We start from the raw sequence: 27,639 nt of genomic DNA on the forward strand, positions 1-27,639 counted from the left end.
TCTTCTAGAGTGCTCTTGTGATTCTTTTCATTGCTCGTGGGTATCATATCCTTCCATACGCGTTCTTAACGGTCTAGTCCGAGTCGTCACTGACATCCATCTCCATCTCCGCGTCCGAGTTCTCATCCTCTTCTTCTTCATCGCGCCCTCTCTTCTGACCCTTGGCGGCGTCTTGTGCATTGACCGGGACTGCTTTCTCAGGTGCGGTACCGAAGCCTGCGGGCTGTGCAGACGCTTGTTCGGGCTCGTCTTCGCGCTCGGGCTCGGGCATCTTGTAGGTGCCGTCTAGCTTGGCTACTGTGTCGGACTTTGTCTTTGCGTATGCGATTTGCTGCCTAGTGTAAGCATGGTTTCTTGGTTCGTAATTCGGGAATCACGTACCATGTCCTTGCCAAAGAAAGTGAAGCCCTGTAGAGCGCGCATAGCCTGTGTTGAGGAATCGACGTCGCGGAAGACAACGTGCGCCTGGCCTCGCATCTTCATGGTCTTGAGCGCGACAACATCGAGTATGACGCCATATGTCGCGAACAGCATGTACAGGTTCCGCTTAAGGTCTTCTTTTTGTAGCTTGTCGGGGAGGTTTCGCACGTATAATCTGTTTGATGTCAGCATATACGCCGTGCACCGGGATGTAGGCCAACTCACGTGCGATTCGGGATTCCCTCTTTGGAGACGGCGACAGTGCCTGGCGGTCCTCGCGCCGAAGTAGCCATGATGTGTGGAATGCGACTGCTGGGCGTCGGTGGTGAGGGCAAGCTCCCCGCAGAAAAGCGCGGCCAAGCCAAAATGTTCGGGGACGTGCATCGTCGCCGCCGCGGTCCCTGGAACGCGAACGGCAGTCGCGAACCACGCGCCCACCACCTTCACCGTCTAAAAGAGGAGGACTGCGGTATGGGCTTTGGGTCGCTTACCTCACGAGAGCTGTGGAGTATCCACTAACGCCAGCAATCGCCATCTTCCATCATCCATCATCCATCCTCGTCGCAACACCCCAATCACGCCGCTACACGCACGACTCCACCATGGCATCACCAGCTGTTCTAAGCCCACGGCCGAACCCACCCGGCGCAGCCTTTCAAGATGGGGCCAAGGCTAGAACCCTCGCGCTCCCAAGCCACACGACCAAGCCCACCAAGTCACCAGCTGTACCATCCACAGCCCCAGCAGAAGACAGAGGCATGGATCTCGCCGAGCAGATGAACGACCGGGTGCGCAGCCAATTCGTCATGGGCCAGAAACTAGGAGAAGGTACCTATGCGGTAGTCTTCCAAGCCCACTACGTCAACAACCCCAAGAAGCTCGTCGCCATCAAGAAGATCAAACTCAACGCCGAGTACCCCAACGGAATCGCCCCAGACGCCCTCCGCGAAATGCAGTTTCTCTTCGAGATCGACCACCCCAACGTAATAAAGCTACACGACGTCTTCTCCAGCAAGGACCAAAACCTGTCCTTCGTACTGGAACATCTGCCCCTGGGAGACCTGGAGGCGCTCTGGAAGAACAAGGAAATCACATACACAAAGGCGGACATCAAGTCATGGATGAACATGCTGTGTCAAGGAATCTGGTTCTGCCACGAGAACTTTGTCCTGCATCGCGATATCAAGGGCAGTAACGCCCTGATCGCCGCCGACGGAACAGTCAAGCTTGCCGATTTCGGTCTTGCGCGGAGCTTCGCAGATCCAGGAACCAAGATGACTACCATGGTCATTACACGCATGTATCGTCCGTTGGAGTTGCTGTACGGCTGCTCGCACTACGGTGGCACGGCCGACATGTGGAGTATCGGAGTCCTAATGGCAGAACTCTGTATCCGCAACTGGTTCCTCTACTCTGACACCGACATCCAACAAGTCGCCACCATCTGCGAGAAGTTTGGAACGCCGACCGAGGAAACCTGGCCCGGTGTTTCTTCCCTCCCATACTACGTTGCGCCTGAGAAGCAAACCGGTCCACAGGGGTCGACAGCCTTCAGACAGACACGTCCTCGTGTGTGGTGGAAACAACAGTTTCCTGCGCTGGGAGACGACGGCTGCGATTTCATCAAGGGTTTACTGACACTGGACCCGGCGAAGAGGTACACGGCTCGCAAGGCGCTAGAGGACAAGTGGTGGACCAACGCACCCCGGCCCACGAAGAAAGAAAACTTGCCCAAAGAAGGCGGTGGGGCAAAGGCCATGGGAGAGGATCTGAAGCGGAGAGGCGGAGAGATGCCTACCAATGGTCGCGCCGACAAGGTAGCTCGGAAGCTTGACTTTGGCTCCATGGGGTAGATCATTCTATCCAAAGGGAAAACTTAAACATCCCTGGAGCCTACATTGACGCTAGATCTTCTCGTTTGCTTGTTTTTGTCCTAGTGTAGGCTACAGGCCTGGTCAGTGTCTTCCTTGTAGCTTGTAGGAGGTGTGGCTGCGTTCCGGCTTCTCCCGATCAAGTGGTTCGATCGAGTGGATCCGGATCTGACATGGGCGCAGGGCGTTTGGGCGTTTGAAGCTCGGTTCAAGGGAACCTGCATACGGGTAAGGCTTTCCGTTTAGACTAGGCTAGCTATGCTGCATTTCTCGGAGTCTGGGGTTGGGTAGTGGTAGCTTTGTTTCGGTGTATCAACTACCGAAGTTCAATACACATGCGATGCTGTACATGTTCCTCCTATGTATACTTTGAAGCGAGCATGTATTGATTTTCTGGCCTTCTTCTGTTGCAATGTAGTAATAATCACTGCATTAAGAGGCCTACGTTGACTGCGTCATGACCCGATGTAGACGCTATGCTATGGCATGTCTTGTAGATCAGTCGGGACAAGATCCACTGAATACCTCTTAGGCCTATGATCTTCTGAGCATATGTTAAGCTGTAATGCGATGTATGCTCCTGGGCGGACGTAGTTTTGGATGTAGGATAAGACTTAAAGCTTTTTTTGAGAAGCTACGCAAAGCTTCAAGGTCGTGTAGTCCGATGTTCACAGGCACGATCAGAAGGATTAGAGGGACGAGTTTGAAGTTGAAATGGCATCCCAGCGCCGTAATTCGTTCGTTACTATCTAATCATGTCCATTCTTGGATTTCATAACTCTCATAAACAAAGCAAACTATCCAAGCGATATGCTCACTTGACGAGCTTGCAGACCAAGTCGCCAGAGTCGACCGAGTCACCCTCACGTACTGACAGGCCGCTGACCTTTCCAGAGTGTGGTGCGGAGATGACCATCTCCATCTTCATGGCGCTGAGAATAGCAACTGGGTCACCCTTCTTGACCTCGCTACCATCGTGGACACGGACCTCAACCAAGACACCAGACATGGGTGATCCGACTTGGCTGCTGTCTGTAGGGTCGGCCTTGGGTCGCGAAACGTTCTCGATAGCCGCGTGTTGGTCCTCCACGGTGACGGTACGGGTCTCACCGTTCATCTCGTAGAAGACTTCACGCAGACCGGTCTGCTCGGATAGAGGACCAATGGCGAGGAGCTTGAGAATGAGAACCTTACCCTTCTCAAGTTCGACGTGGAACTCCTCGCCGATCTCAGGACGCGACAAGAAGTAACGAGTGGGCAGAACGGAGAGATCTCCGTACTTGGTGGTCCACTTCTTGTAGTCCTCGAAGACCTTGGGGTACATGATGTACGATGCGACATCACACTCTGTGGCGTCACCCCACTTAGCCTTGAGGTCAGCCTTGATCTTGGGGATATCAACGGGTTCAAGGTAGAGACCAGGGCGCTTGTCCATCTTCCTACGCTCACGGAGGGCTTGCGAGCGGAGGGGCTCAGGGAAACCGCCGTATGGCTGGCCCATGAGTCCCTCGAAGAACTCCAGGACAGAGGATGGGAAGTCGAGTTGGTCAGCCTTGGCTAGGACGTCGTCGTAGGAAAGCTTGTTGGAGACCATGAATTGAGCCAAGTCACCAACAACCTTGGAAGTGGGGGTGACCTTGACAATGTCGCCGAGCAAGTCGTTGGCCTGCTCATACGCCTTCTTGGTCTGAGCCCATTGCTCACCAAGACCTTGCTGCGATGCCTGGAAGATCAAGTTGGTAAGCTGACCTCCGGGAATCTCGTGCTCGTAGACTTCGGGGTCGGGTCCGGTAAGACCGGCCTCGAAGGGTGAGTAGAGGAGACGGAGTTGGGCCCAGTATGCGTCCAAGTTACGGATCATGTGTGCGTCCAGACCAGCGTCGAAGTCGGTGCCCTCGAGAGATGAAAGGATAGCACCCATGCTAGGCTGAGAAGTCATACCCGACATGCTGTCGATAGCGGCATCAACAGCGTCCGCACCAGCCTCAGCGCAGGCAACCATAGATGCAACACCAGTTCCGGCAGAGTCGTGAGTGTGCACGTGGATAGGGAGATCGGGGTACTTCTCGCGAATGGTACCGATCAAGAGACGGGCGGCACGGGGCTTGAGTACACCAGCCATGTCCTTGATACCGAGGATGTGCGCTCCCATCTTGACGATCTTGTCGACAACATCCAAGTAGTACTCCAGGTTGTACTTCTTCTTGGGGTTGAGCATGTCACCACTGTAGCACACAGTACCCTCAGCGACACCACCAGCCTTGAGGACGGCCTTGACACCAACCTCAAGCTGCTCGACGTCGTTCAGCGCATCAAAGACACGGAAGATATCGACACCGTTCTTCTTAGCCTGCTCACAGAAGTGGAAGATGGCGTTGTCGGGCAACGAGGAGTACGCAACACCGTTGGCACCGCGGAGGAGCATCTGGAATGGAATGTTGGGTACGAGCTTGCGCATCTTCCTAAGACGCTCCCAGGGGTCTTCGTAGAGGAAACGCATGGCGACATCGAAAGTAGCGCCACCCCAGCACTCGAGAGCCCATGCGTTGGAGAAGGCATGGCTGGTCTCCTTGGCGATGTTGAGCAAGTCAACAGTTCGGACACGAGTGGCGAGAAGGGACTGATGAGCATCACGCCATGTGGTGTCCATGATCAAGCAACCCTTGTTGGCGCGAACAGCCTTGGCGAATCCCTCGGGACCGTCCTTGAGAATGACGTTCCTCCATCCCTCGGTGCAAGGCGCGGAGGTGTCGACCTTCTTGCCGTTGTTGTCGTGGATGGCCGGGATGGGGATGACGCCCTTGAACTTGGGCTCACCAATCTGTCCCTTGATCTGACTGCCGTTGACCGCGAGGTCACCCAGGTATGCGAGGAGCTTCTGGGCACGGTTCTGGGAGCCGATCAAGTCGAAGAGAGCGGGAGTGTCGTCGATGAAGGTTGTCCAGCATTGACCGTCGACGAAGGTGGGATGTGTGAGGAGCTTAATCAAGAAGGGAATGTTGGTCTTGACGCCACGGATACGGAACTCTACTAGAGCACGCAGCATCTTTCGGCGGACGATCTCGTATGTGGAACCGCGGCAAGAGCACTTGACCAACATAGAGTCGTAGTGAGGGGTGATGATGGCTCCGGCGAAACCGTTACCACCGTCGAGACGGACTCCGTTACCACCAGCAGAGCGGTACACCTCGATCTTTCCGGTATCAGGCGCGAAGCTCTGAGCGGGGTCTTCTGTGGTGATTCGGCATTGGAAGGCAAAGCCTCGTGTGGAGATGTGGTCTTGGGTCAGACCAAGCTGCTCGAGAGATGCACCTGCTGCGATCTGGATCTGTGCCGCAACAATGTCGATACCGGTGACCTCCTCGGTGATGGTGTGCTCGACTTGGATACGGGGGTTGATTTCTATAGGGCTGTTAGTTATTTCATCCTGTGTATAGGCGTGGGGAGTACATAGCAATAAAGTAGTAACGGTTTTGCTGATCAACCAAGAACTCTGCAGTTCCGGCGTTCCTGTACTTGACGCTCTGAGCGAGCCTGACAGCGTCGGCAAGGATAGCATCACGAGTCTCAACTGGGAGGTCCTTGGCAGGAGCAATCTCAACGACCTTCTGGTGACGACGCTGGACACTGCAGTCACGCTCGTAGAGATGAACGACGTTGCCCTGATTGTCACCGAGAAGCTGGACTTCAATGTGCTTGGGCTTGTCGAGGAAGCGCTCGACGAAGACGGTTCCGTTACCGAACGCCGACTTGGCCTCTGAAGTGGCGCGCTCGAACGAGTCCTTGAGCGTCTCTTGCTCGCGAACTACACGCATACCACGGCCACCGCCGCCGAAAGCGGCCTTGATGATGATGGGAAAGCCATACTCGTCGGTAAAGGCCTTGACATCCTCAAACTTCTCGACGGGTCCCGGGGTTCCTGGCACAACGGGGACGTTGCACTTGACGGCGAGTTTTCGCGCCGAGACCTTGTCGCCGAGCGCGTCGATGGTGTCGGGAGAGGGGCCCACGAACTAGAAGCAGAAGTAAGCATGAGTCGCATATTGCATGGGTAGGAAAAAAAGGCCATGGGCGCTGCGGTGATCGGCGCCGGGCTGCTTGGTGATCGGCCCCGCCAATGCCTCATCTCGCGCGGGAGCGATAGGCTCAGCAGCGGCTGATAGGCAGCGGCGACCCCTCCACGCAGCTCCGTCATAGCGTAAACAAAGCGGTAAAACTCACAATGAGGCCAGCCTTCTCGACGTTGCGCGCGAACTCTGCATTCTCCGATAAGAAGCCGTAGCCCGGGTGAATCATGTTCACGTTGTGCTCGACCGCGATCTTGATGATCTCATCGCCCGCCAGGTAAGCACCGACAGGCGTGTACTGGCCGCGGGCGCCAATCTCGTACGCCTCGTCGGCCTTTTGCCTGTGCATGCTGAGGCGGTCCTCATGGCTGTAGACGGCCACAGTGTGCAGCGACAGCTCGTGCGCTGTTCGGAAGATACGGATGGGGATTTCTCCTCGGTTGGCAACTGGCAGAGCTGTTAGAGCGCCGAAGAGCTAGAAGTGAGTGAGCCATTGTGCTCCGCCAACATACCCAAGAGCTTCTTCAGCTGCATGATGGAGCTGCTCGCACGCAGCTTGTGGTGGACCGAGTTCCTGTGGGGGTGGTGCTCGCCATGGTCCTCGTCGAAGTCGTTCTCGTCAATGGCCGACGAGGCGTTCTGGTCAACTGCAAGCGTCGTCATGCTGAATGACGGCTGTGTGTATTGGGGTAAGAGAGGGGGTAGAGGTAGTGAGAGAGAGGAGGAGAGGGGGAGGTCTGAAAGGCGTAGAAGAAGTAGGATACAGCGCCAATTTATTATGGTACCGACTATCGGATATCCAGGGTCTGCTACTTGCTACGACTCACTCGCTCAACCATGTGCAGAGCGCGAGTTTAATCCCAAAACAGATCCACACAGCCAAGCCAGATGGAAACACGCTGCAGAGACCCCGTCGGCCACCTGAAAAGCAACCAAGCTAACCGTGGATAGCTGCATGCCACCACCTGGCCAGAGCTCCCTCGCGCGGGGAGATAATGGAGGGGCACTGACAAGGTTCGCCGACGGAACCACCCCGTGTGCGACACGATTGAAATTGTCACCGTCGTCACAGGCCCTGCCCCACCGCGTACCAGAATCTTAAACATGTATAAAACCTTTTTGCTCTACATATCCCACGCCCACTAAGCACGTGGGGCGCCTAGCCAAAGCCACACGCACCTCGTCCGGTGTCGTCGACGCTCAATGAAACCTTGACCGCTACCCACTCTGACCCCTCTGGCAACCCATTCGCGAGCCCATCCCATCTCCATCCCAGCTGCCACAGCAGTGTCTACCGCATCGGAGAAAGCTCGGCATCGCGGAAAAATGTCGTGCTTATCCAGCGCTTTCCTTCGGCGTAGGTTCCTCTACCGAGCTCCTTGTGACCGTCGAGGGCAACCTCGCTATTTAACCTCGTTCACGGTATACTTTTCCGACCTTTGCCTCGCTTCGTGGCCGCGTACCTGCATGGCTGCGAGGAGTATTCGGAACATGGGTCTGAGCTATTACCGGCTGCGCATCACGCCCATGCGGTTCCGCCTCTCACCATGACAGATGGTTACGTAGATCTAGACTTGACTTGGCTATGAGCGACTCTTCGAAACCGGTGACCTTAGCTTACGATGGGGTCGTTTGAGGCATTCAGTGGCTGCATCTGGAAACATTACTCGTGTACTAGTCTTCCAAGATTGCTTGGCAAAGATCATGCACCTGCGATACGGAGCTTCAAACACTCGCTACTTGGCACATTGACGCCCGAACGGTTGAGCTAATTTATCCGTGAGCATACACAGAAACCTTTTCTTGGGTCACCACAACCTGTCCTCGGGGTATCTGCTGTGCTTTCCAAGGTTCAATCAACGGTACATCGACATTTTGTGTATCACTGCATCGCATTGTGTCTCAGCTCGTCATAGCGATTATGCTATTCGAAAAGGACATAAAGTACTCGCTAAGTACCAAGGTTTAGAACAACTGAAGACAACCTTGGAAGGCTCGCCATCGACACGTGACGAAAAACGCGTAGGTAGTGCAAAGTCTGGTTGCACACTTTGGACTTTTGGTAACGGGGTCTGCCAGGTTCGTTTTAAGTGGACCTCTCCGTTCTCAACCACGGCAGTATGAAAAGTCGAGGCCCAAGGATATGTGATACTCAAAAAAAGGCCCGTGGAGGTATTCGCCCTGCGCAGCATTGATACGCTCAACCAGAAACAAGCTTTGTATTCGTAACGACTGGCCGAATCCACGCCTGCGCAAGTCCTCCTAGTAGTGAGTACCTCCAGGGTACGTTCGGATATCTCGTACAGTACACAATAAATGCATGTAGGAGCCGGGCATGTCCATAATTCTACAACCCGTCACTGCCCAGGACTCTCATTGGTGCGTGATGGTCGCAACAATAGTGACATCATGCTAGTATTGCGAATACTGAGACGGAAACGTGGTGTTAAGATCGTCAGTCATCATATTGACATACTAACGATTCATCAGGTGTGAGTACCTTCGTGATGCATGTCCAACTCCAGGGTGCAACATCATTGGGATCACAACACGCGAACATCCACAGCGAATACGAGATATCAGCGCAAATGAAGTGATTAACTAGAGTACAGAAGCCTGAAGATGTTCTATATGTGAAGCATCCAGACTAAGAGGCCACCTTGAACGCCTGTAGAGTACATTGCCGCAAACTGCCCAAAACCTATGAACCCTCCGTTCGCTTTTGCATGCTCCACCAATCATCAATATGTAGTGTGAAGAGAACCCTTGACTACCCCCATTTGCGGAGTAGCAAGCTCGTCTCCATTTGGACAGCGTCTAAAAGGGGCGGAAGCCTCCAGTTGGCTGCGGGGCAATGCCGTTGGGCTGTCCATAGGGACCTGGGGACGGGGCCGAAGTCATCGGACCCTGAGTGAGCATGAGACGCGAGCCAAGGATCGGAGTGTCGTCCTCCTTCTTCTGTTGCGACACCTCGCGGGTCTTGCGCTCCTCGTTGTCCTTCTTGAGCATCTCGAGAGCGGCCGTCTGTTGGGAGATGAGGTTGATCATGTATGGCTGGTGAAACGTTAGTGATTTGCAAAGCACACACGGAAGAGTATTTGCATACCATGGTGAAGTCGTGCAGACCGTTGCGCCATGACATCTCGAGAATGATGTCAGGGCGGAGGAGGTCGTAGCAGGCATAGAGCATACCAACGTAGCACTCGCGGCTGCCAATATCGACGAACTGTATTGCGGATTAGTGTGGTACTTGGTGAGTACAGAGACCAACTTACGTAGCGGAGCAGATCCTCAACGACATCGGCCTTGCCTGACATGGCAGAGGTCTCAATAGCGTCCTTGAACAACTTGTCCTGCTTGCTGAGAGTGATGGACTTCTCCCATCGCTTGTTCTTGCGGTAGATGTCGGCTGCGATTTGACGGAAGAACACCAGGTCGTGCTTCTCCAGGCGCTGGGCAAGGTCAACGGGATCGTAGTTGTCGTAGTTGTTGACCGAGTCGCGGAGTGTCTTGTAGTCCTCCTCTTCGATCAAGAGATCGTTGAGGGCGTTGTTAACCTCGCGCTTGTTCTGCGACTGGACGTTGAGGAGGAAAGGCTTGATCAGAGGAATGTTGTCAGATTTGACGAACATGCGGACAACACGGTTGACGTCGATTCGGGGAGTCAAAGCCTGCAGGAGGTCGGTCAGGAGAGTTGGCTGCTCCTCAAGGTAGAAGCCCAAAGCCCGGTAGTAGATCTCAACGTTAGTAGCCTTGGTGATGGTGTCCTTGAATGCTTGGTGCTCCCAGGCATCTGCGGCACGCTCCATCATGGCAAGGGCGGCGTTGTCCCACTCATCATAGTGGACGTAGAGGAAGATGAGTTCGGGCCTAGAAATATTAGAACCGAGTGGCACGAATGTTGTTCGCGATTGCACTCACCATAGATGGGCCTCCTCTGTTGCACGAATCATCTTTGGAATGTTGATCCTATGGGCCGTCAGTTGAATGCAGATAAGCGAAGTTTACTCGAAAACCGACCTTGACCAGAAAAGACGCAAGTGCTCCATCACACGCTCGGGGTGGTACTTGGCTAGAGCCTCTCCAAGTGCGCTGAACATCCCCATGTGGGCTAGATTGACTGCGTTAGCATCTTGTACATAGTGTAGTTGTCACGGGTTATGATTGTTGAAGGGTTGAATTTTTTAACGGGACGGTAGTTGTCAGAGGGGTAAACTTACCGCGTTCCAATCCAAGACCAGCCTCGAGCAGGCTAATCAGCTCGTCGAAGTAGCCATTGCGCTCGTACTGCTTAACGAGATCGGTGAGCTCTTCGGCGTGGACGATCAGGTTGAGACCGCAAATCTGGGCGAGACGGAATTCCTTCTTCGCGACGCAGGCTTCGTTGACTTGCTTCCAGACCTTGACGGAGTTGGCCTTCCTGGCACACTCGACAGCAGCTTGGTAGTCCTCCAGGTGCACAAGAGTGGTTGCAAGCTTCGCCCAGTTCGAAATGCTAGTGAAGAAGATCTTGGCCGCCTCATGGTAACCCTCCTCGTAAGCCTTGTCACCTGACGCTTCAACATCTGCAACGTTGGTGGCGCGGAGAAAGTCCTCGAGCTCGGGTAGTTGGTTGGTACGAGCGAAACAGAAAGCCAAGGCGGTGTCGACGGGTACCTCACGAAGAGTCTTGCGAGCCATTCTCAGGAACTTGATCAAGTCTTCGTCCTTGCCAGCGTGGGTAGCAATCTCAATGACTTCCAGGTAGTTGGATGCATCTCCGGCACGGATGTAAGATTCGATTGAGTCCGTGACACGAAGACCGTCCAGCTGTGCCTTGGCGACCCTGCTCCACACCTCAGGCGTGTCAACCCTGTCAGCATATTCATATGCTCGATCAATTGAAACAATGTGCTCAATGAGGACGTTGGCAGCCTCGACGTGATTCTCGTGCTTCTTGAAGATCTCGAAGGCCTCGTCGTACATGCCGACCTCGATACATTGCTGGGCAATGTCCTCAGGGCTGTACTGATCGAGTTGCTGGATGTAGTTCATAACTCTACCGCGATCGGACTTGCAGGCAGTGAGCATCAGCAAGTTCTGAAGGGACGGGTTATCACTGAATGTAGTTGGCTCCAAGATAATCTTCTCCAGCAGGTCGATCAGCTCAGCAGGCATGTCACCAGTGATGAAAGCCTTCACAGCAACAGAGACCTTGTCTGGATCGGTGGACGAAGGAACAGCCGAGGAAGTGACTTGGTCTACGAGCGATCGGCGATGGATGTTGTTAGGACTCAGGACATAATCCCAAACCTCGGAATCGGCTCGCTCCAGAAGGTAACGTGCTTGGGCCTTGAACATGGCGTTCTCGTTGGTGATATGAATCAGCTCAAGGTCATTCTGTCCCTTGCTGTAGGCGATGAAAGCCAGGTTGGGGTCACGCTTCTCGCAGTACTTGCCAACGGTGAGAGTGTCGTATTGGTCGTTCTCCTTCAGGAACTTCTCCGGGTTGTTGTTGGAATCGATGTAGATCTTGGCCAAGGCATTGTAGACGGCTTGCTGCTGGTTGCCACTTGCAAGTGTCTGCTCCAAGAACGGGAGAAGAAGCTTCAATCGGTTTCGCGACTCAACCTCGGCAACCAACTCATCGATTGGAATCGACGACGGCGTTACTGAAGCCAGAAGGCCCTTGATGATGCTTTCATCGCAGTCCACATCGAGCAGACCGCCAACGACAGCCGGTGTCCTGGCAGGGTTGACCCTCTGAACGTAGACTTCGATAGACTTGAACTGCTGCTTCTTGTAGAGGTACAGTACAAGATCGTGGATGAAGTTGAAGCGGTCGCAGACAATAATCAGAGGAAGCTGTTCCGTGAGGTTGGCCTCCTTCAAGAAGTTCTTGACCTTTTCTCCATTCAAAAATTGACTCTCTCGGCAGATACGCTCAACTTCGTTGAGTTGGCCCATAGTGGTCGCAGCCTCGATGTACTTGAAGTGAACGTCGGGATCTTCGCTGACGTTGACAATGGAACCCAGGAAGAAGTACAGACCCTCCGCGGTACGGTGCTTCTCTAGCAGATCGATGATCTTGGTGGCGCCAAGCAGATCAGAGTACTTCTGGGCGATGCGGATGACAGCTTGAAGGTTTTGGCGGATGTTGGTAGTGAGCATGGCGTCCAAGCACTCAAGCGACAGCTCGACTGTGAGCTGACCGAAGTAGTTGATGAGCCACTCTTCTGGAAGCTTGTCGGTCTGAACAATGATACGCTTGATCGCGGCTGGGTCATCATTGTGTTCCAGAGCACGAGTAAGCAGACCAGCGTTCTCGCAGAGCTGAGCGATGCGCATCTTGTCGTAGTGGTGGAACATTTCATTGCCCAGGATAGCATCTGCGACCTGAGGGGCATTGAGCAAGTTCATCTCGAGGAGCTTGGTCTGCATGTGGCCCTCTTCGGGTAGATCGTTGGAGAGAACATCCAGGAGGAAAGCGGTTGCCTGTTGGATCATGCCCTGTGACTGGAAGATGTCGACAACGCGGTCGATGCTGATCAGTGGGCCACCTTCGTTCTTCGCTAGCTGAGAAGCAAACTCGGCTCCCTTCTCGGCATTGATACGAACAACGTGCTGAAGCAAGACGTTGTAATCGGGTGTGTAGCCAACGCCGTTGCAGTACTGCAGGATGAGATCGTAGTGGCCGAGCTCCGCGAGCGCTGCGACAACCTTTTGGGATACGTTCGCCTCCTTGTAGATGGCCAAAGCGAGGTTCAGATCGTGGGGTTTGGCGAGATCACCGAGCTCCTCTGAGCAGTGAAGCTTGCCTTCCTTCTGCCACTTCTCGATGAGGTGCTTGCGGCCCTGAGCGAAAACAGGACGGGCCAACTCCAGAGTTTCCTCCTTGTTTAAACCACCCTTGTCTAGTAATTGACCAAAGTATTGTAGCAGAGTGGTGATCTGACCAGGTTGGTTGGGAACCTGGCGCAGCCTGTTGATCGTGTTCATTGTGCGGAGGAAGCCCCGGGGCGAGTTGGCAGCGACCTTTGCGGCTTCCGCGAAGTTTCCCTGGGACATGAGCGTCTCGAATCGCTGGGAGTAGAGCTGATCTGCGCCTGGAAGCCCGCCCTTGGAGGCAAGCTTGTACGCAATTTCAGCACACGCCGGGTTCTCCATGATGTAGGGAATCAGGGTGTCTTCCCGAATGGTTGTGTGCAGAACCTGTCCGCGCTTGTTGATGACGACTACACCAGTGCCTTCGTCATCTCGCGCCGTTGTGAAGACTGTCTCCTCAGATATCCGGTTCAGGAACAGAGCGGTACCGGTCTCGAGGTCGTGAAGGTGAATGAAACCGAACTTCGTAATTACGATTAAAATGCCGTACTTTTGCGCGATATGGATGCCGAGCGGGAAGTCACCAGTACCCTCGGCGGGCCAGTGGATCGGAATGAGGCGCTTCGGGAAGGCTGGGTTTGCGGCGTTGTGGTCGACCTCGACGATGTTGATCTTGGCTTCTCCAGATGAAGATTTCACAGCGAAGGCGAAGATCTTCGTGTCGGTTGAGGCGCCATCGAGACGGAGTGTGCCAAAGGTAGCAGCGTGACCCTCGAGGGGTTGGCTAACGTTCCTCGCCTTGGAGAAGAGCTGCATGTTTCCACGAATGCCACCGGCGGGGTTCGATGTGATACCGACCAAGCAAGACCAGCTCTCGTCATCGTTGGTAACGTAGTTGATGATCTGGTTGTTCTACACAGCGGGTTAGATGCGATTGGCGCTGAATGGCCCAGTTCACATACCTCGAGCTGTTCTTGGCGATCGAAGATCTTACGCGGCGCAACAGCGTTCTTCGAATCAAGCACATCCCAGTGGTATACGGCCTTTGTGCTGACTAGCGCAAGTGTCGTCTGGCTGATCCACCTCCAGAATTGGATGTCCTCCTGATGGCTGTAGGTCTGCAGACGCTCTTTGGTCTCGAGGTTGAACAGCTGCAGTGTCCGGCCTTGAGCCTTGAGAGCGATGATGGGCTCAGTCAAGTGCATGATGGCGCTGTCGGCGCGAATCGGTCTCCGGATGACATTGTTGGTGTTCTTGAGGTCGATGATGACGGTCTCGGCGGGCGCGTTGGCTTCGTTGTTGACCTGGCGCACGCAAACGTACTTGTCGGACTCGAGTGTCTACGGTGGCTGTTAGCATAACTTTGTCGTGTGCATACACCTTGTGGGATTACGTACGCAGTTTTGCCATGATATCGATGCCGGCTGGACTATGTGTTAGCTGAGGTCCTTGGTTGCCTTGTTCGCGGAAAGCGAGGCCTGGGACCAACGTACGAGAATGTTGAGGTTCGTGAGCTGTCAATTGTTAGCTTCAAGCACTTTGGCATGCAAGGGTCTGATGCGGCACATACCAGCGTCGGCTGAGTGACGTGCAATGGCACCTGTCGCTGGGCCATGTTTGCGACAGTCCAGCTCCAAGCTCACCGGGGTGAGAAAGCGCGCAAGAATCGGGTATCGGAAGAAAAGGAAGAAGTAGACCCAGGTGCACAACTCCAGAAGCGCGTGATAGGAAATGAGAGACGGTCGTATAAGGCGGGGTCGGGGTCGTGGAGGGTGATGCTGTTCGAGAAAGGAGCTCCTGGTGTTGTTTCCACATACGCTGGTTCGCCCTATGCTTGGCAAAGCTCCCGATTAGGTAAAACCCAATTGTGGCAGCTTTACCCAATGACGTTTGCTGCAGCGACCAATCCCGAGTACGCTCACTTTCCACGCCAACGTTTTTGATGCCTTTACCACGTTGGCGAGAAGTCGAAGGGAATATCTCGTCTATCGCACCTTGAATTAGCATTCAGTTCATCATTTCGCGTGTTCGTACAACAGCAAGTCGTGGGGCTAAGTGACGCGGGAACCCGTAGTTCCCCGGCGCGTCTCCGCGCATTGAGCATGAGAACAAAACGCGAATTCCACATTGATATCTCTGGACAACCTTCAAGATGACCCCAAGAACTTCAAGACGATCTCATACAGAGTAAGACATTACATTATACATCAAGGCCATGCTTGTGCTTCCGATACCATCGCAGACTACTCGCACTGAACGTAATCCCAAACATAGCAACCATTACAACCTTCAAATCAAGCATGGCAGATACGAAACTCATTTCCTTGTCTGATCATCACAAGGCCTACAATCCCACTTCCTGGAACTTTGACTCTCGATTTGGACTTCCCTTCCTGGCCTTCTCTGCATCCGAGCCAAATGCTGGGGGTGGTGCCAGGGCTTCATCGAAATGGTCACGCGCTTCCTCGAAGCTCTCGCCAGCAGATGTCGCTGTGGCCCCGCTTACAACACGTTCTGCAGACCTCCCACGTGCCAAGCTGAATTCATCTTCATCGCCAGACAGAGATGAGACGTCTGAATAGCGTTCTTCCTTGACGACACCAACGTGAGGAACATACGAAGGCTCAACATGACCCAAGTCCTTTGGGCGATCGGCCTCACCAGATATGCGGCTGTCTATCGATTCACGAGCCGGTTCGCTAGCGCTCTTTGAAGAGAGAGATTGAGACTGGGGTTGTGAGACGGAGTTTCGGAGAGTCGCGCCACCGATGAAGCCAGGCTCTTGTTCTTTGGTAGTACCTTCGGTCTCTGCCGCAGGAGCATGCTTGGAACGCCTCTTCAGTTTGCTCAAGAGTGACTTGAAACCCTTGGAGGATCCTTGGGACGTCGGCGAGGTTGGATCGGCCGAATCGTGCTCCGGTATGGGGTGAGCTTCTGTGAGCTCTGCCTCTTCGTACAGATCCTCGTTATCGCGTGGAGTTTCATTGGCCACCACTGCAGGTTCAGCCGTGGTGATCTCTTTTGATTTGCGTTGTTCTCCTGCAGTCTTGGTCTTCTCAGCTTCCTTTGCCTGTTTCGCTGCTAGTTTCTCTTCGGCAGCCCGCGCTTTGGCAGCCCTCTTCTCTTCGTCTGTCAAAGGTTAGTATTGTGAGAACTATGCGATGATGAATACGTACCCCTGCCCTGCTTCTCCTCTGCCTTGATCTCGGCGGCACGCTCTTTCTCCGTTCGGATGCGGCGCTTCTCTTGCTCCTGGTCAAGTCGGCGCTCTTCCTCCTCAGCACGTCGTCTCTCGTCCTCGGCACGGCGCTTATCCGTCTTCTCGGTGATCTCGTCCAATGTAGGCTGAATCCTCGCTTGGGCAATAGCATCAATGTCTCCTTGGTCCATCCATTTACCGTTACCGATGTGTACTCTTCCGTGATTTTCCATACGGGTTTCAGAGTTGGCTAGGGCTCGCTGTCGCGCCTTCTCATCCCAATCGTCCACCATTGCGGATGACATCTTGCCAGTCTTATCATAGATCTGCTTATCCATGCCCTGCATTTGAGCTTGTACCTTGCGCTGTGCTGCAGCAAGCAAGGACTTGCGGTCGTTCTCGCGTTTCTTTGCATCGACATCAGCCAGCTGTTTGTTGAATTGGTCCATCTGCGTGCGAATTCGTCTTGAGCGGAAGTCGTCTTCGTCAGAATCCGAATCTTGCGCCGGAGCTGTCTCGGAAGCGCTGTGCGCGCGGTTGCGTCCACGCCGCATAGAGAGCTTCGAGCGTGTCGGCTGATCATAGCCGTAATAGCTTCGGTAAGCGGCGTTCTCGTCGTATCCTATCTTGGATAGTCTTTCTTGTGCGAGCTTCTGCGCAGCCTCCTGGATCCCAATATAGCGCATAGCTTGCTGCTTGATGTCGGCCTCGCCGGTTGCAGGCTGTTGACTATGGGCTGCCGTCGCTCCTGTACGGGCAATGGACTGGCCTGATGCGCCATCAATGTGTTGCTGCTGCACATCGTAAATCTTCTTGGCCATGGAAATGGCGGAAGCTCGAAGGGCATCGTTATGCTTCTTCTCTTCCGTCTCTAGTGCAACTGGTGGAGCGCTCGTGTACATGTCGCGCGAGATGCTCTTCGCATGCTGGATACGTGCGGCTTCCATAGCACCATAGCCGCCGCGACTGGAGTCAACAGGAGTTGCTTGAGGTTTGGCCCGGGTCGATGCACTGTGGGCAAGCGTTGCTGCGCCCAATGCGTTCCTTGCAGAGTTCTTTGAGTCTGGATACAGCGGCGCAGTGGGTGGGTTTGATTGAGCGCGCTTGCGTCTTGATGCCGAGTGGGCGTCGGTGGCTGCAGTAAAGGCATTCTTCCTGCCCTGGTCTGTATATCCGTAATCCACGTCTGCGCTGGGTGCTGCCTTGCGCATAGCGATGGTAGCAGCAGAATGACCATCAGCACTAGCTTCAGGCTGCCATAGGTTCAGCTTTCCGCCATCTCTATGGGCGAGAAGCGCGGCCTTTGAGCCTGCTGCGCTTGCTTCTGGCTGCCACATGGGCGCCATCTTGTAACCGTTTGCGAGCAACGCAGCCTTGCCTGCCGCGGAAGATTGTTCGGGTTTCCACCACTCCGGGCTCTTCTTGTTCTGGTTGGCGAGTAATGCGGCGGCTCCGGCAGAGGACTGTGTATCAATTCCCACCACGGGGTAGCTGGGAAGGTCTTGGACTTTTGCGTATTTGAGGCTCGTCGCAGCGCCTGTGGATCTCTGTTAGGGTATGATGTAATGCGGTAATCATAACATTGCACTCACTGGCCGACGAGAGCTTTCCGTCTGCTCCGAGCGGATTGATGGGCTTCGACACGTTTGCTTTGGCAGGGCTACCGTGGTTGTGCGAGTAAAGCGCCGCTGCCGACGCCTGGTTTTGCAATGCGCTGGTCTTTGGATGCTGATGCGCGGATGGGTCAGGGCAACGCATGTTCGTCTCGGCGGAGGATCGCGGTGGAGCCGCCTGTTCCGATTGCTTCAAGGGTCTGCTGTCAGACGCGGGGGGCGCGTCCGTGGTAAGGGCTGTCGTCGCCATTGTGAAAGAGCGGGTCGAAGCAAGACGGGAACGTGTCAGGCGCTGCTTCGGGGGCGATCACAAGAAATAAGAGGGAAAGGCAAACGCCAACTAGGGTCACACACAGCGGCGCCCTCCATGGCTAAAATGACGAGAGGACGGCGATGATGTCATATCAACCTTGAGCTCTACCTAGGCCTGTGGAGGATCGCCGTAAGGGTGCGTTCCGCGTCGAAATCTCACACTAGCCTTACCACTCCAGGCCTGGTTCTAGCCTGAGCCCGACATAGCCTTGCCTGTCCTGATTGAAGCCAGCGACGGACTCACCGAAGCAGTCAAATCATGTACCAAGTGCGTCGAGGGTTCATCCTGTCTGTCAGCACCCTGGTGCACATCTGAAGATCACAGCCCTGCGTCGAGTGAACGAAGAACATCAGCGTACAGAACGTTACACTTGGCATAGTGGAACATAGCGGCACGACATGCAAGGAACAAACTGAACATGTGCTCCACCGTCTACACGGCCACAAAAACTGAAATTCGCAAGTATCCCAAGGTGATGTAGAGTTCTGAGAGGTAGGTGTTGAAATTGCCCTTGCACACCGTGGTGGCCAGGTTTCTTTCTTCAAATGTATGCATAGGCGACGGATATTTCCAGACGGTGTCGTGATTAGGTTCGCTGATCGCGACAGCGCAATCCGGATATCAAGTGAGCTACGAAGATGGCGCGCTTCCATCCTGATTGTTGTAGTGATGTACTTCCGTCTACTGGTGCGTGTTGGTTTCAGCGACAAGCTCGGGAGACAAAGCCGGGTTAGATGCGGTTAGTGTGAGCTGACTACGTCACCGAGCTTTAACTTTCCATCTTGATTCAGCAGACAGCTACCTAGGTATACCACCAATTTTAGTCTGTCGGCTGTAGTAAACATGGCTGAACTGCAAACGCCACTCAAGAGTATCTTGAACTTTCGCGATGTCAGCCAGTTTGTCAATGAAACAACAGGAACTAGGTAATCCACCGAAGCGCCTTGAGATTAGTCTTGCGCTGACCGTGCTGCAGCCGTCTAAGGAACGGCTTACTGTTCCGAAGTGCACGACCTGGTGCGTACCTCCCACACATGCCTTGGCGCGAGGTTGACTTTTGAAGATGAGGCCTCTTTCCAAGACAGGCAGAGATTGCTGAAGGAATATGGCGTGAAGAGCATCATCGATCTACGAACGAAGTAGGTAGACGCGACGCTCAGGAGCTGACATCGTGTTGACCGGTTAGAACAGAGCATATCGAACAGGCGCAAAAGCACGATGCAAGAATCAAAGCGTCAGCAGCAGTCCCTCAAACCAACGACGACGCAGCGGAGCCCCTCAAGATACCCGGCATAATCTACCACGAAATCAATTTCAATGGCTCGGCCTTCTCGCGCATGTTGCTTTCGAAACTCACATGGCTTGAGTTCTTCAGGCTCGCAGGGCTCATGATTGTCGGCTACCGCAAGGATGCGATCAAAATCTTAGCTCCTCACATGGAAGACATGGGTCTTGTCGGACTGGCCGAGCAGTCGCTGGACGTGTGCACCCGCGAAGTCACACAGGTCTTTGATGTATTAGGAGAAGAGAAGAACTGGCCAGTTTTGGTCCACTGCACGCAGGGCAAGGACCGAACCGGGCTCATAGTCATGCTGGTCCTGTTGCTCCTCGGTGTGGATCAAACCACTATCGACGAAGACTATCGCCTATCCGAGCCAGAACTCGAGCCAGAGAGGGAGGGAAGGCTGAAAGAGATGGCATCAATTGGTCTGACCGAACAGTTTGCGATATGTCCCCCAGACTTGGTAAGCCATGTAAACTCTTATATGGTCGAGAAGTACGGCAGCGTGGAGAAGTACCTGGAGAAAGCCGGTGTGGCCAAGGAGAAGGTGGACTTTGTTAGGGGGAAGCTACTAGCGGACGCGTCGAGGTCCTGAGCTCCAGGGCTTGCCCCGCCCTTATGCTAGAACCAAGCTTGGCAAATCTGAAAATTGTTCCCATCTGGACAAAGTTGTCGTTAATCTTGGTGAAAATAAAGGGTCCTCAGATCATACACGTGTATGACCGAAGAAGGAACGAGCCTATATGTTGGTGAGAAAGCCTATCGCGTAGACTAGAATTCATGGCAAGATACTGGACGTTGAGGTGTGGGTGATTGTGAACTTCCGCCCCACACGCCTTATCAACAAGGCAGAGTTATGCTGGCAATGTTGCAACGTATGTCGCGCCAATCCATGGGAGTCGCCGTCGGTGTGCTGGGAGTGGTCTGAAGCTAGGCTACGAGTCGACCTCCTGCAGGGCCAGTGCAGGGGGGCAGGCGCAACCCCAGTGCGTTCGCTTAGTAGATTCACCGCCGTTAAAGGCTCGGGATCCCAACACGTTTACCTCCCATCTTGCAAAATTGCTCCGCGGTACGCAAGATGAGCAGCAATACCTCTGAGGAGAACTTCGAGTGGGTTGAGACGCCGCCGGCGCCCTCGCCCACGACGCCCGAGTTCGACTGCGGCGTCAAGACGACATCGGTATGTGGTTGCATGTGGTCAATTTAACGAGCACCCCACCAGCCATTGAGCGTCAACACCGCGGGCCCGTAAGCTGACATTTGGCGATCAACAGTACCCGACCATTGCGAATGCTCCTCTGCCCGCTGAAGGTTCCGGTCGCGATTCGTTCAACAACTATGCCCTCATCTCGCTGTTGGTGGGCGTCCCCGCCTACATCACCTGGAGCTGGGGCATGGGCTTCAAGACATGGGTTTTCCTCGCCCTTGTCCTCTTCCTCCCCATTCTAGGTCCCTTCTGGTGGCTCACCTCTGAGTTCGCGCCCCGCAAGAACGAAAAGGCCAAACTGCCCGGCAAGCCCATCGAGCACTACCTCAAGTTCAACAAGCCCGAGGACCGCGACGCATACTACGGCAAGAAGCAGATCCCCATCGAGACGTTCCAGGAGAAGTACTTCGACGGCGAGGTAGAGCTCAATGGCGACATGCTCGAGATCCTCGAATGGCGCCACGACTGGTCCAAGCCCCGCTTCACACTTGGATTGATCAAGCACTTCCTGTTTGGCATGATTCCCGAGATGATCGTCCACTCCAGGTCCCAGGGTACGTGTCTAGACGATTTATCGACTGATGATATGCTGACCCCGCTTCAGACGAAGAACAGGTACGCGACCACTACGACCGCGGTGACGACTTCTACGGCTGGTTCCTCGGCCCACGCATGATTTACACCTCCGGTATCATCTCCGACATCAACACCGAAGAGAGCCTCGAACAGCTCCAGGACAACAAGATGTCAGTCGTCTGCGAAAAGATCGGCCTGAAGAAGGGCGAGAAGATGCTCGACATTGGCTGCGGTTGGGGAACCCTCACCAGGTTCGCCTCCGTGAACTACGGCGCTCACGTCACTGGTGTCACTCTCGGTCGCAACCAGACTGCTTGGGGCAACAACGGCCTTAGGAAGTCTGGCATCGAAGAGAGCCAGTCCAACGTTCTCTGCATGGACTACCGTGATATTCCCCTTCCTCCTGGTGGCTACCAGAAGATTACCTGTCTCGAGATGGCCGAGCACGTCGGTGTCCGCCACTTGAGCTCCTTCTTCCGCCAAGTTTACGACATGCTCGACGACGATGGTGTCTTCTTCCTCCAAATCGCTGGTCTCCGTAAGGCTTGGCAATTCGAGGACTTTACCTGGGGTCTCTTCATGAACAAATACGTCTTCCCCGGTGCCGACGCTTCTACTCCCCTTGGTTTCGTCATCGACACGCTCGAGGGTGCTGGTTTTGAGGTCAAGATGGTCGACACTATCGGTGTACACTACTCTGCTACACTCTGGAGGTGGTACCGCAACTGGCTCGCCAACAAGGAGAAGGTTGTTGCCAAGTACGGTATTCGATGGTTCAAGGTAAGCAACGGGTCGCGTACTTATATTGCTAGATGCTAATCATGTCCAGATCTGGGAATACTTCCTCGCCTACTCTACGATCGCCTCCCGCCAGGGAACTGCTACCTGCTTCCAGATCACTTGCGTCAAGAACCTTAACGCTGTCCACCGCATCGACGGTATCAACACCCAGTTCAGTCTGTCTGCTGCGCTCGCTGCTAGCAGGGCGAAGCTGTCCAAGGCGCAGTAAGCTTCACGTGTGACGATGTATCCGGATTTCGCCTAGTATCGTATGCATATTACAGCACGAGTACGAAAGCAGAGGAAACATATAGGACGGCTTTCAGAATCTACGAGAAAGAGACGTGGGGGTGGTTGAAATAGGGGCTGAAGTAAGATGGTAGTCAGTGGCCGAAGCCGTTGGTTTGATACAGCCCACAGGGCTTGTCAACATTCATGAACATGAGAATATGCACACTCATGGAAGGATTATGTATCTTGAGAAAGCATAAACTAACGTTACGCATCTCACTGTCTGTCCCATGCTGACATTTCGTAATGAGTTTAAAAACACAAGCCACACCTGCGTCTCCACTCAAGCGACCGATTCTGCCTGATGCGTTTGATTCTAGCTGCTATTCTATGGACGCAAACTATCCCCAATCGTGTTCCTTCTCCACTCGGCACCTCGGGTTGTCCCCACGATACCTTTACTTTGACTCATATTCCCCACTATGTTACACTCATCTTTTACCAACTTGGAATGTTTCCAAGAACTCCTGGTTTTCGCCAACTACAATTATTTACTAATTTGCAAATTTCCCATCAAAACAGATCACCAAGGGTAAGCATCACCGCACAACTACCCCTGTTCTACAGTCAAACTAACAACCCTACCGTGGTATGGTCTAGTGGTATGACGTCGCGTTGTGGCTGGCGGACAACTTAGCTTGTCCCGATCCAGATCCGCGCCAGCCTGGGTTCGAGTACGTTTGAACCTCCTAAATTGAGTCGGTTTACTGAGACATTGTTCACTAACATGTCTATAGTTCCCAGTACCGCCAATTTGCGACACTTCTTTTTTTGCAGATTTTTTGCTCCTCCTTTTTCCTTGCTTGAGTGCTTAGGTGAGCATTAGTTTATGGGAGAAATGACAATCTTTGCTCTCTCTTTTTGCTTTCTAGTTATGCAGTTGTAGTATTTGCTACTCGTGTGAAAATGTGGATTGCGACTAGACTAAGCGCTTCTAGCAACATTCTAGGATTTGATACACATTTTGTGCATATTCCAAAAACTCCTGGTCTAATATCGAGGGTCGAGGCTGAGATTCGTAAAGAACTGTCTCATTGGGGTTTTATTGCAAGTACAACTTCTACATGCCCACACTACCAGCTATGGTGTGTGACTCTAGTCAAGTAAGGGCACGAGAAGACGGAGACATGATCAATGAGCAGTACATGTCACTTGATGATAACGGTAAATGGCATCCAAAGCTTCACGTGAAGCCAATAATTTTGATCCATTCCGGACGCCCCATACCGTCCACAAAGTCTAGCAATACCCCAACACGCCGTAGTTGCGCAAGACTGCAACGTAATCTCCGAGGCTTTCACGCCTCTATAACAACAATTTTCACCTCTTCCACCCACTTTCCTCCAGCACAGCCAACCTCCTCCCTATACTGCCAAAGCACACACAACTGCAAAAGAGAACACTGCCCACCCACGTCACCACAGCCAGGTTCTCGTAGCTGATCATGCCAGCAAACAGCTCTGGTGTAACGACCGGTGCTGGCCTGCCTTTTGCATGCGTGTGACTGCCCATAGAAGGAACTTGTGTAGCGTTTGTTGTTGCTGGTAGAGACGGCGAGGGAAGGACGTCGGGGTTCGAGAGGAAGATGAAGGATGTGAGGATGGACGTGACGGTGAGTGAGACGGAGAGACCGGGCTTCGAGCGGTCGAGTATGTACCAGAGCGCTGGGTTAACGAGGGCGAGTGTTAGGGTGAGTTGGAGGGTTGATTGCCAGGGGAGACGGCGCTGTGGGAGAGTGTTAGTTAGGGTCGATGTGTGTAGTCAAGTAGTTCATGAGACTTACGATAGCGAACGCGATTCCTACAAAGGCCGCTACGCTCCTTACCACATCATTGATTTGCTCGCTGATGGGTGAATCGTGCGTCTCCGTCTCCTTGTCTCCATTCTCGTCCTCTCTCCGTTGCGCATCCCACACGAGATCAACGTATGGTAGCAGACTTCCCAGGGCAACCCCAAACAACCCCCAGGTGGCAAGGTAGGTCTGACTCTTTTGATCAACACCTTCGACGTGGACAGCTGCCAACTGTCTCGTCTCGTGCAGATGCGAGACAATGACTCCATAGATGACGCCAAAGATGTATAATGCTACGAGCTTGCCCAGGATCACGACGTATTTCCAGACGCCGTGGCGCGGTTGCTTGACCGAGTGACTCCTCCGCCTTCCTTCGACTTTGCCCATGGCGGACCCTTTCCTGGCCTGTGTCTTCAAGCTCAGTCCGCCATCAGGACTTCCCATGCCCGTTTCCCAGGGCTGGAAGCCCATGGCAGTGTGTGCGGGGGTCTCGGCGCCAGTGCCCCAGGGCGTTTCCGCCGTGCTGAGTTCACCCGCCGTGTTCGCGCCCGTCTCGTCGTATATGCCGGAAAGCGTGCTGCTCGTCATGTTCAAGTAGCTCTTGTTCCGCGGCGGCGGCCCCCTCTCCCTCTCCTGGTCTTCCGAGTCATCGTCGCGCGAGTTGAAGGTCCTGAGTAAGCGCGCATTGAGCTGCGCGAGGAAGTCAGACGATCTCCGGTTCTCGGTCGCGCTCGGGGGCGTGGCTTGTGAAAAGGCGTGCGTGGGCGAATCGGCCGTGTCGTTATGGGATTCGAAGTTGCGACGCGGGATGGGGCGGTAAATGTGCAGCGGAGGTGGCGCCGCTCTCGCTTTCGAAGGGTCTTCTTCCATAGCCGTCGCGCTTCAGTTCCGTCCTGGGCAGGGTCCCGCAAACTTCGTTGTCGTGTCGACCGCTGCAATGTATGCTTGCAATTACAATACAGGATAAAAGTAATACCAACAGCGAGCGTAAAGAAGAAAAGACAGACGCGCTACCAGTCGCCGCACAATCAGATGCGCGTACTCGTATAACTGTTGCGGTGTTTAGCACGCGAGGGCAAGTTGAACTCTAAACCCCGAGTCAGTGCACGTGAACCTTTGAGCGTGTGCTGGCCTTATACCGGCATAATACTGGAGCCTCGCAAACATACCTCGTATAGGCAATCAAAGCAATACTGAGAGCGGAGAAATCGTACAACGCGCAGTGAGGGGACAGTGAGGCAAATGTAGGCTAGCACGCAGATCTGACGTTGGTAGGCCAGCTTCTTGCACATGTTACAGAATGGCTTTCATGTGAAGATCGGCCTACTTTCCGCCTGCGTGACCCGCTGTCATCCGCATTCCCAACAATTCCAGTGGATGTACATGCTTCATTATATGCGGCTACACTGTGCTGGAGAACGTACTGATACACAAGACGCTCGCTCCCTAGTGACGCTAGCCCTCTGCTGTCATGGCTTCGAGATGCTGTCTAAAACACAGCTGCGAGAAAACCACTTTTGGTGCCCATCTCCAAGCGCAACCGACTCCGGCAGAAAATGCTAGGAACCAAATGCACAGGTCTTGCCGTCATACCGCTTATGTCTACGTCGTCCCTTCGTAAAGTTTGTCGTTCCACTCCTCGAGAGCTACCCCACTACGCGCCATGCCCGCTCAGTCGACGATAGGTTGGAGAATGTTACCACTAATGAAGATGTCAGCTCGTGGACGCAACTAGATATGCCGTGAAACTTACGCTACGATGTTGGCCCAGCCGATGAGACGCCAGTGCTTCTCGATACGTCTGGACAACGCCACCTTCTCACCGATCTCTGTGCATGCAGGTGAAGTGAGGGACAGACGGGCAGCGTCAGCCTTGACAGCAACAACCTTGGCACCGGTAGCGGTTGACCCAATGTTGACCATCTGCGCGAGTGTTAGCTTTGTCATCTGCCATCGTGGATAGAAACTTACCAAGACTTCGTTCTTTGCAAGCTTGGCTACCTTGGCCTGCTTGCCGTCTGCAGTCTTGACACCAAGCAATCTCCGGAGGAGGAAGTAGTTGACTTCGAGTTCAGTGTAGATGTTGGGAAGGTGTCCACGGAGACCTAGGACGAAACCAACGAGACGATCCGCACGGCACAGAGTAGGGTCAACGCGTGTACCGACACCTGTTGTGTGTTAGTTGAGTGGTGCATGAGTCTGCAGGAATCGTCACGTACCGATCAGTCCTCCCGGAACGGCGAACTTCAAATCGTTGTGCTCGGCAAACAGAGACACTACTCTTGAGAAGATAGGCTTGCACTGAATCTTTCCGGCGCTGTCCTTTGACACGATACCGGGCCTGATCTCAATCTCGTCTCCCAGCTTCAATACACCGGTCAAGATACTGCCACCAGCAACACCACCCTTCAGCTCATCGATTTCAGCACCAGGCTTGTTGACGTCAAAGGATCGAATGACGATCATGTGGGGCTTCGCGGAGAAGTCTCGTACTGGGACGGGGATCTTGCTGATGAGGTGCTCGTTGATGGCATCGATGTTGAACTTCAACTGGGCAGAAATGGGGATGATAGGCGAGCCATCGGCGACGGTTCCACGGATGAACTTGAGAATGGATTCGTAATGCGACGCAGCGCTGTCCTCCCGCATCAGGTCGACCTTGTTCTGAAGAATGATGATGTGGTTCAGCTTCATGATCTCAATGGCAGCAAGATGTTCACTTGTCTGCGGTTGCGGGCAAGTTTCGTTTCCAGCGATCAAGAGTAGCGCAGCGTCCATGACGGCGGCACCTGACAACATAGTACTCATGAGAATGTCGTGACCGGGGCAGTCGACGAAAGAGACGTGGCGCTTCAGTCTGTATTTGCCTTCGCATCCTTCACGCTCACACGCGGGGTCGACCTCCTTGTCGCTCTTGTATGACCGGTAGCATGTTGGGCGCGGGCACTCTGGGTTATCGCATTGGTAGATCTTCGCGTTGGCGTAACCGAGCTTGATGGTAATATTCCTCTCGAGTTCGTTCTTGAAACGGACTGTCTGCACACCGGAGATGGCCTTGACGACAGTACTCTTTCCGTGGGCGACGTGGCCAATGGTTCCAATGTTGATTGTGGCTTGGCGGGAGATGATCTCGGGCGACAGCGGGTTCAGCGTGGTGAGGTCGAGGGTGCTTGGGTCTGGTTGTTCGCTTGTGCGCGTTAGCTATGCAGCGCAGAGCCTCATGTCTTCAACACCTACGGAAGCTCTGGGCGCACGACGGGCGCCGCGGGTTCGCGGCCCTTCTTCATTGCGGACTTGGGCTTCGTCTCCTCAATCTCCTCATGTTCCGACATGCTCTCGTCATCGCGGTGGTCGTGGTCGGATTCGGACTCCATGCTGGGCAACTTGGGATTGAGTTTGGGGATCGGGGCGTAGTTGGTTTGGT

The 27,639-nt window shown here is 54.0% G+C and overlaps 9 protein-coding genes across 9 annotated transcripts; 3 read left to right on the plus strand and 6 right to left on the minus strand.

The window, feature by feature from the left end:
* Nucleotides 1–73: 73 nt before the first annotated feature.
* Nucleotides 74–713, minus strand: J4E88_006453 (uncharacterized protein; the record flags this gene model as incomplete). Its single annotated transcript, XM_049400078.1, has 3 exons — nt 74–331; nt 382–595; nt 646–713. The coding sequence occupies 3 exons, from the start codon at nt 711–713 to the stop codon at nt 74–76; spliced, it is 540 nt and encodes a 179-aa protein (XP_049254389.1).
* Nucleotides 714–1,022: 309 nt separating this feature from the next.
* Nucleotides 1,023–2,273, plus strand: J4E88_006454 (uncharacterized protein; the record flags this gene model as incomplete). Its single annotated transcript, XM_049400079.1, has 1 exon — nt 1,023–2,273. One exon carries the CDS (start codon nt 1,023–1,025, stop codon nt 2,271–2,273), a length of 1,251 nt encoding a protein of 416 aa, XP_049254390.1.
* Nucleotides 2,274–3,105: 832 nt separating this feature from the next.
* J4E88_006455 (uncharacterized protein) lies at nt 3,106–7,021 on the minus strand (the record flags this gene model as incomplete). Its single annotated transcript, XM_049400080.1, has 4 exons — nt 3,106–5,693; nt 5,761–6,304; nt 6,513–6,805; nt 6,871–7,021. 4 exons carry the CDS (start codon nt 7,019–7,021, stop codon nt 3,106–3,108), a joined length of 3,576 nt encoding a protein of 1,191 aa, XP_049254391.1.
* Nucleotides 7,022–9,175: 2,154 nt separating this feature from the next.
* Nucleotides 9,176–14,777, minus strand: J4E88_006456 (uncharacterized protein; the record flags this gene model as incomplete). The annotated part of the gene is made up of 10 exons (XM_049400081.1): nt 9,176–9,412; nt 9,465–9,584; nt 9,634–10,228; nt 10,280–10,327; nt 10,379–10,469; nt 10,579–14,074; nt 14,125–14,502; nt 14,560–14,586; nt 14,656–14,676; nt 14,733–14,777. 10 exons carry the CDS (start codon nt 14,775–14,777, stop codon nt 9,176–9,178), a joined length of 5,058 nt encoding a protein of 1,685 aa, XP_049254392.1.
* A 729-nt stretch (nt 14,778–15,506) lies between these two features.
* Nucleotides 15,507–18,224, minus strand: J4E88_006457 (uncharacterized protein; the record flags this gene model as incomplete). The annotated part of the gene is made up of 3 exons (XM_049400082.1): nt 15,507–16,291; nt 16,339–17,898; nt 17,954–18,224. 3 exons carry the CDS (start codon nt 18,222–18,224, stop codon nt 15,507–15,509), a joined length of 2,616 nt encoding a protein of 871 aa, XP_049254393.1.
* A 906-nt stretch (nt 18,225–19,130) lies between these two features.
* On the plus strand, nt 19,131–20,164 carry J4E88_006458 (uncharacterized protein; the record flags this gene model as incomplete). The annotated part of the gene is made up of 4 exons (XM_049400083.1): nt 19,131–19,213; nt 19,264–19,304; nt 19,351–19,426; nt 19,474–20,164. 4 exons carry the CDS (start codon nt 19,131–19,133, stop codon nt 20,162–20,164), a joined length of 891 nt encoding a protein of 296 aa, XP_049254394.1.
* A 483-nt stretch (nt 20,165–20,647) lies between these two features.
* MT2 (Sphingolipid C9-methyltransferase 2) lies at nt 20,648–22,361 on the plus strand (the record flags this gene model as incomplete). Its single annotated transcript, XM_049400084.1, has 4 exons — nt 20,648–20,749; nt 20,844–21,330; nt 21,381–22,132; nt 22,182–22,361. 4 exons carry the CDS (start codon nt 20,648–20,650, stop codon nt 22,359–22,361), a joined length of 1,521 nt encoding a protein of 506 aa, XP_049254395.1.
* Nucleotides 22,362–23,743: 1,382 nt separating this feature from the next.
* Nucleotides 23,744–25,085, minus strand: J4E88_006460 (uncharacterized protein; the record flags this gene model as incomplete). The annotated part of the gene is made up of 2 exons (XM_049400085.1): nt 23,744–24,148; nt 24,207–25,085. 2 exons carry the CDS (start codon nt 25,083–25,085, stop codon nt 23,744–23,746), a joined length of 1,284 nt encoding a protein of 427 aa, XP_049254396.1.
* An 801-nt stretch (nt 25,086–25,886) lies between these two features.
* On the minus strand, nt 25,887–27,589 carry GCD11 (eukaryotic translation initiation factor 2 subunit gamma; the record flags this gene model as incomplete). The annotated part of the gene is made up of 5 exons (XM_049400086.1): nt 25,887–25,917; nt 25,969–26,138; nt 26,187–26,383; nt 26,435–27,402; nt 27,453–27,589. 5 exons carry the CDS (start codon nt 27,587–27,589, stop codon nt 25,887–25,889), a joined length of 1,503 nt encoding a protein of 500 aa, XP_049254397.1.
* Nucleotides 27,590–27,639: the final 50 nt, after the last annotated feature.

The sequence above is a fragment of the Alternaria novae-zelandiae genome (genome assembly GCF_023758075.1).
Source record: "Alternaria novae-zelandiae strain BMP 2774 chromosome Unknown scaffold_12, whole genome shotgun sequence".
Lineage (NCBI taxonomy): Eukaryota > Fungi > Ascomycota > Dothideomycetes > Pleosporales > Pleosporaceae > Alternaria > Alternaria novae-zelandiae.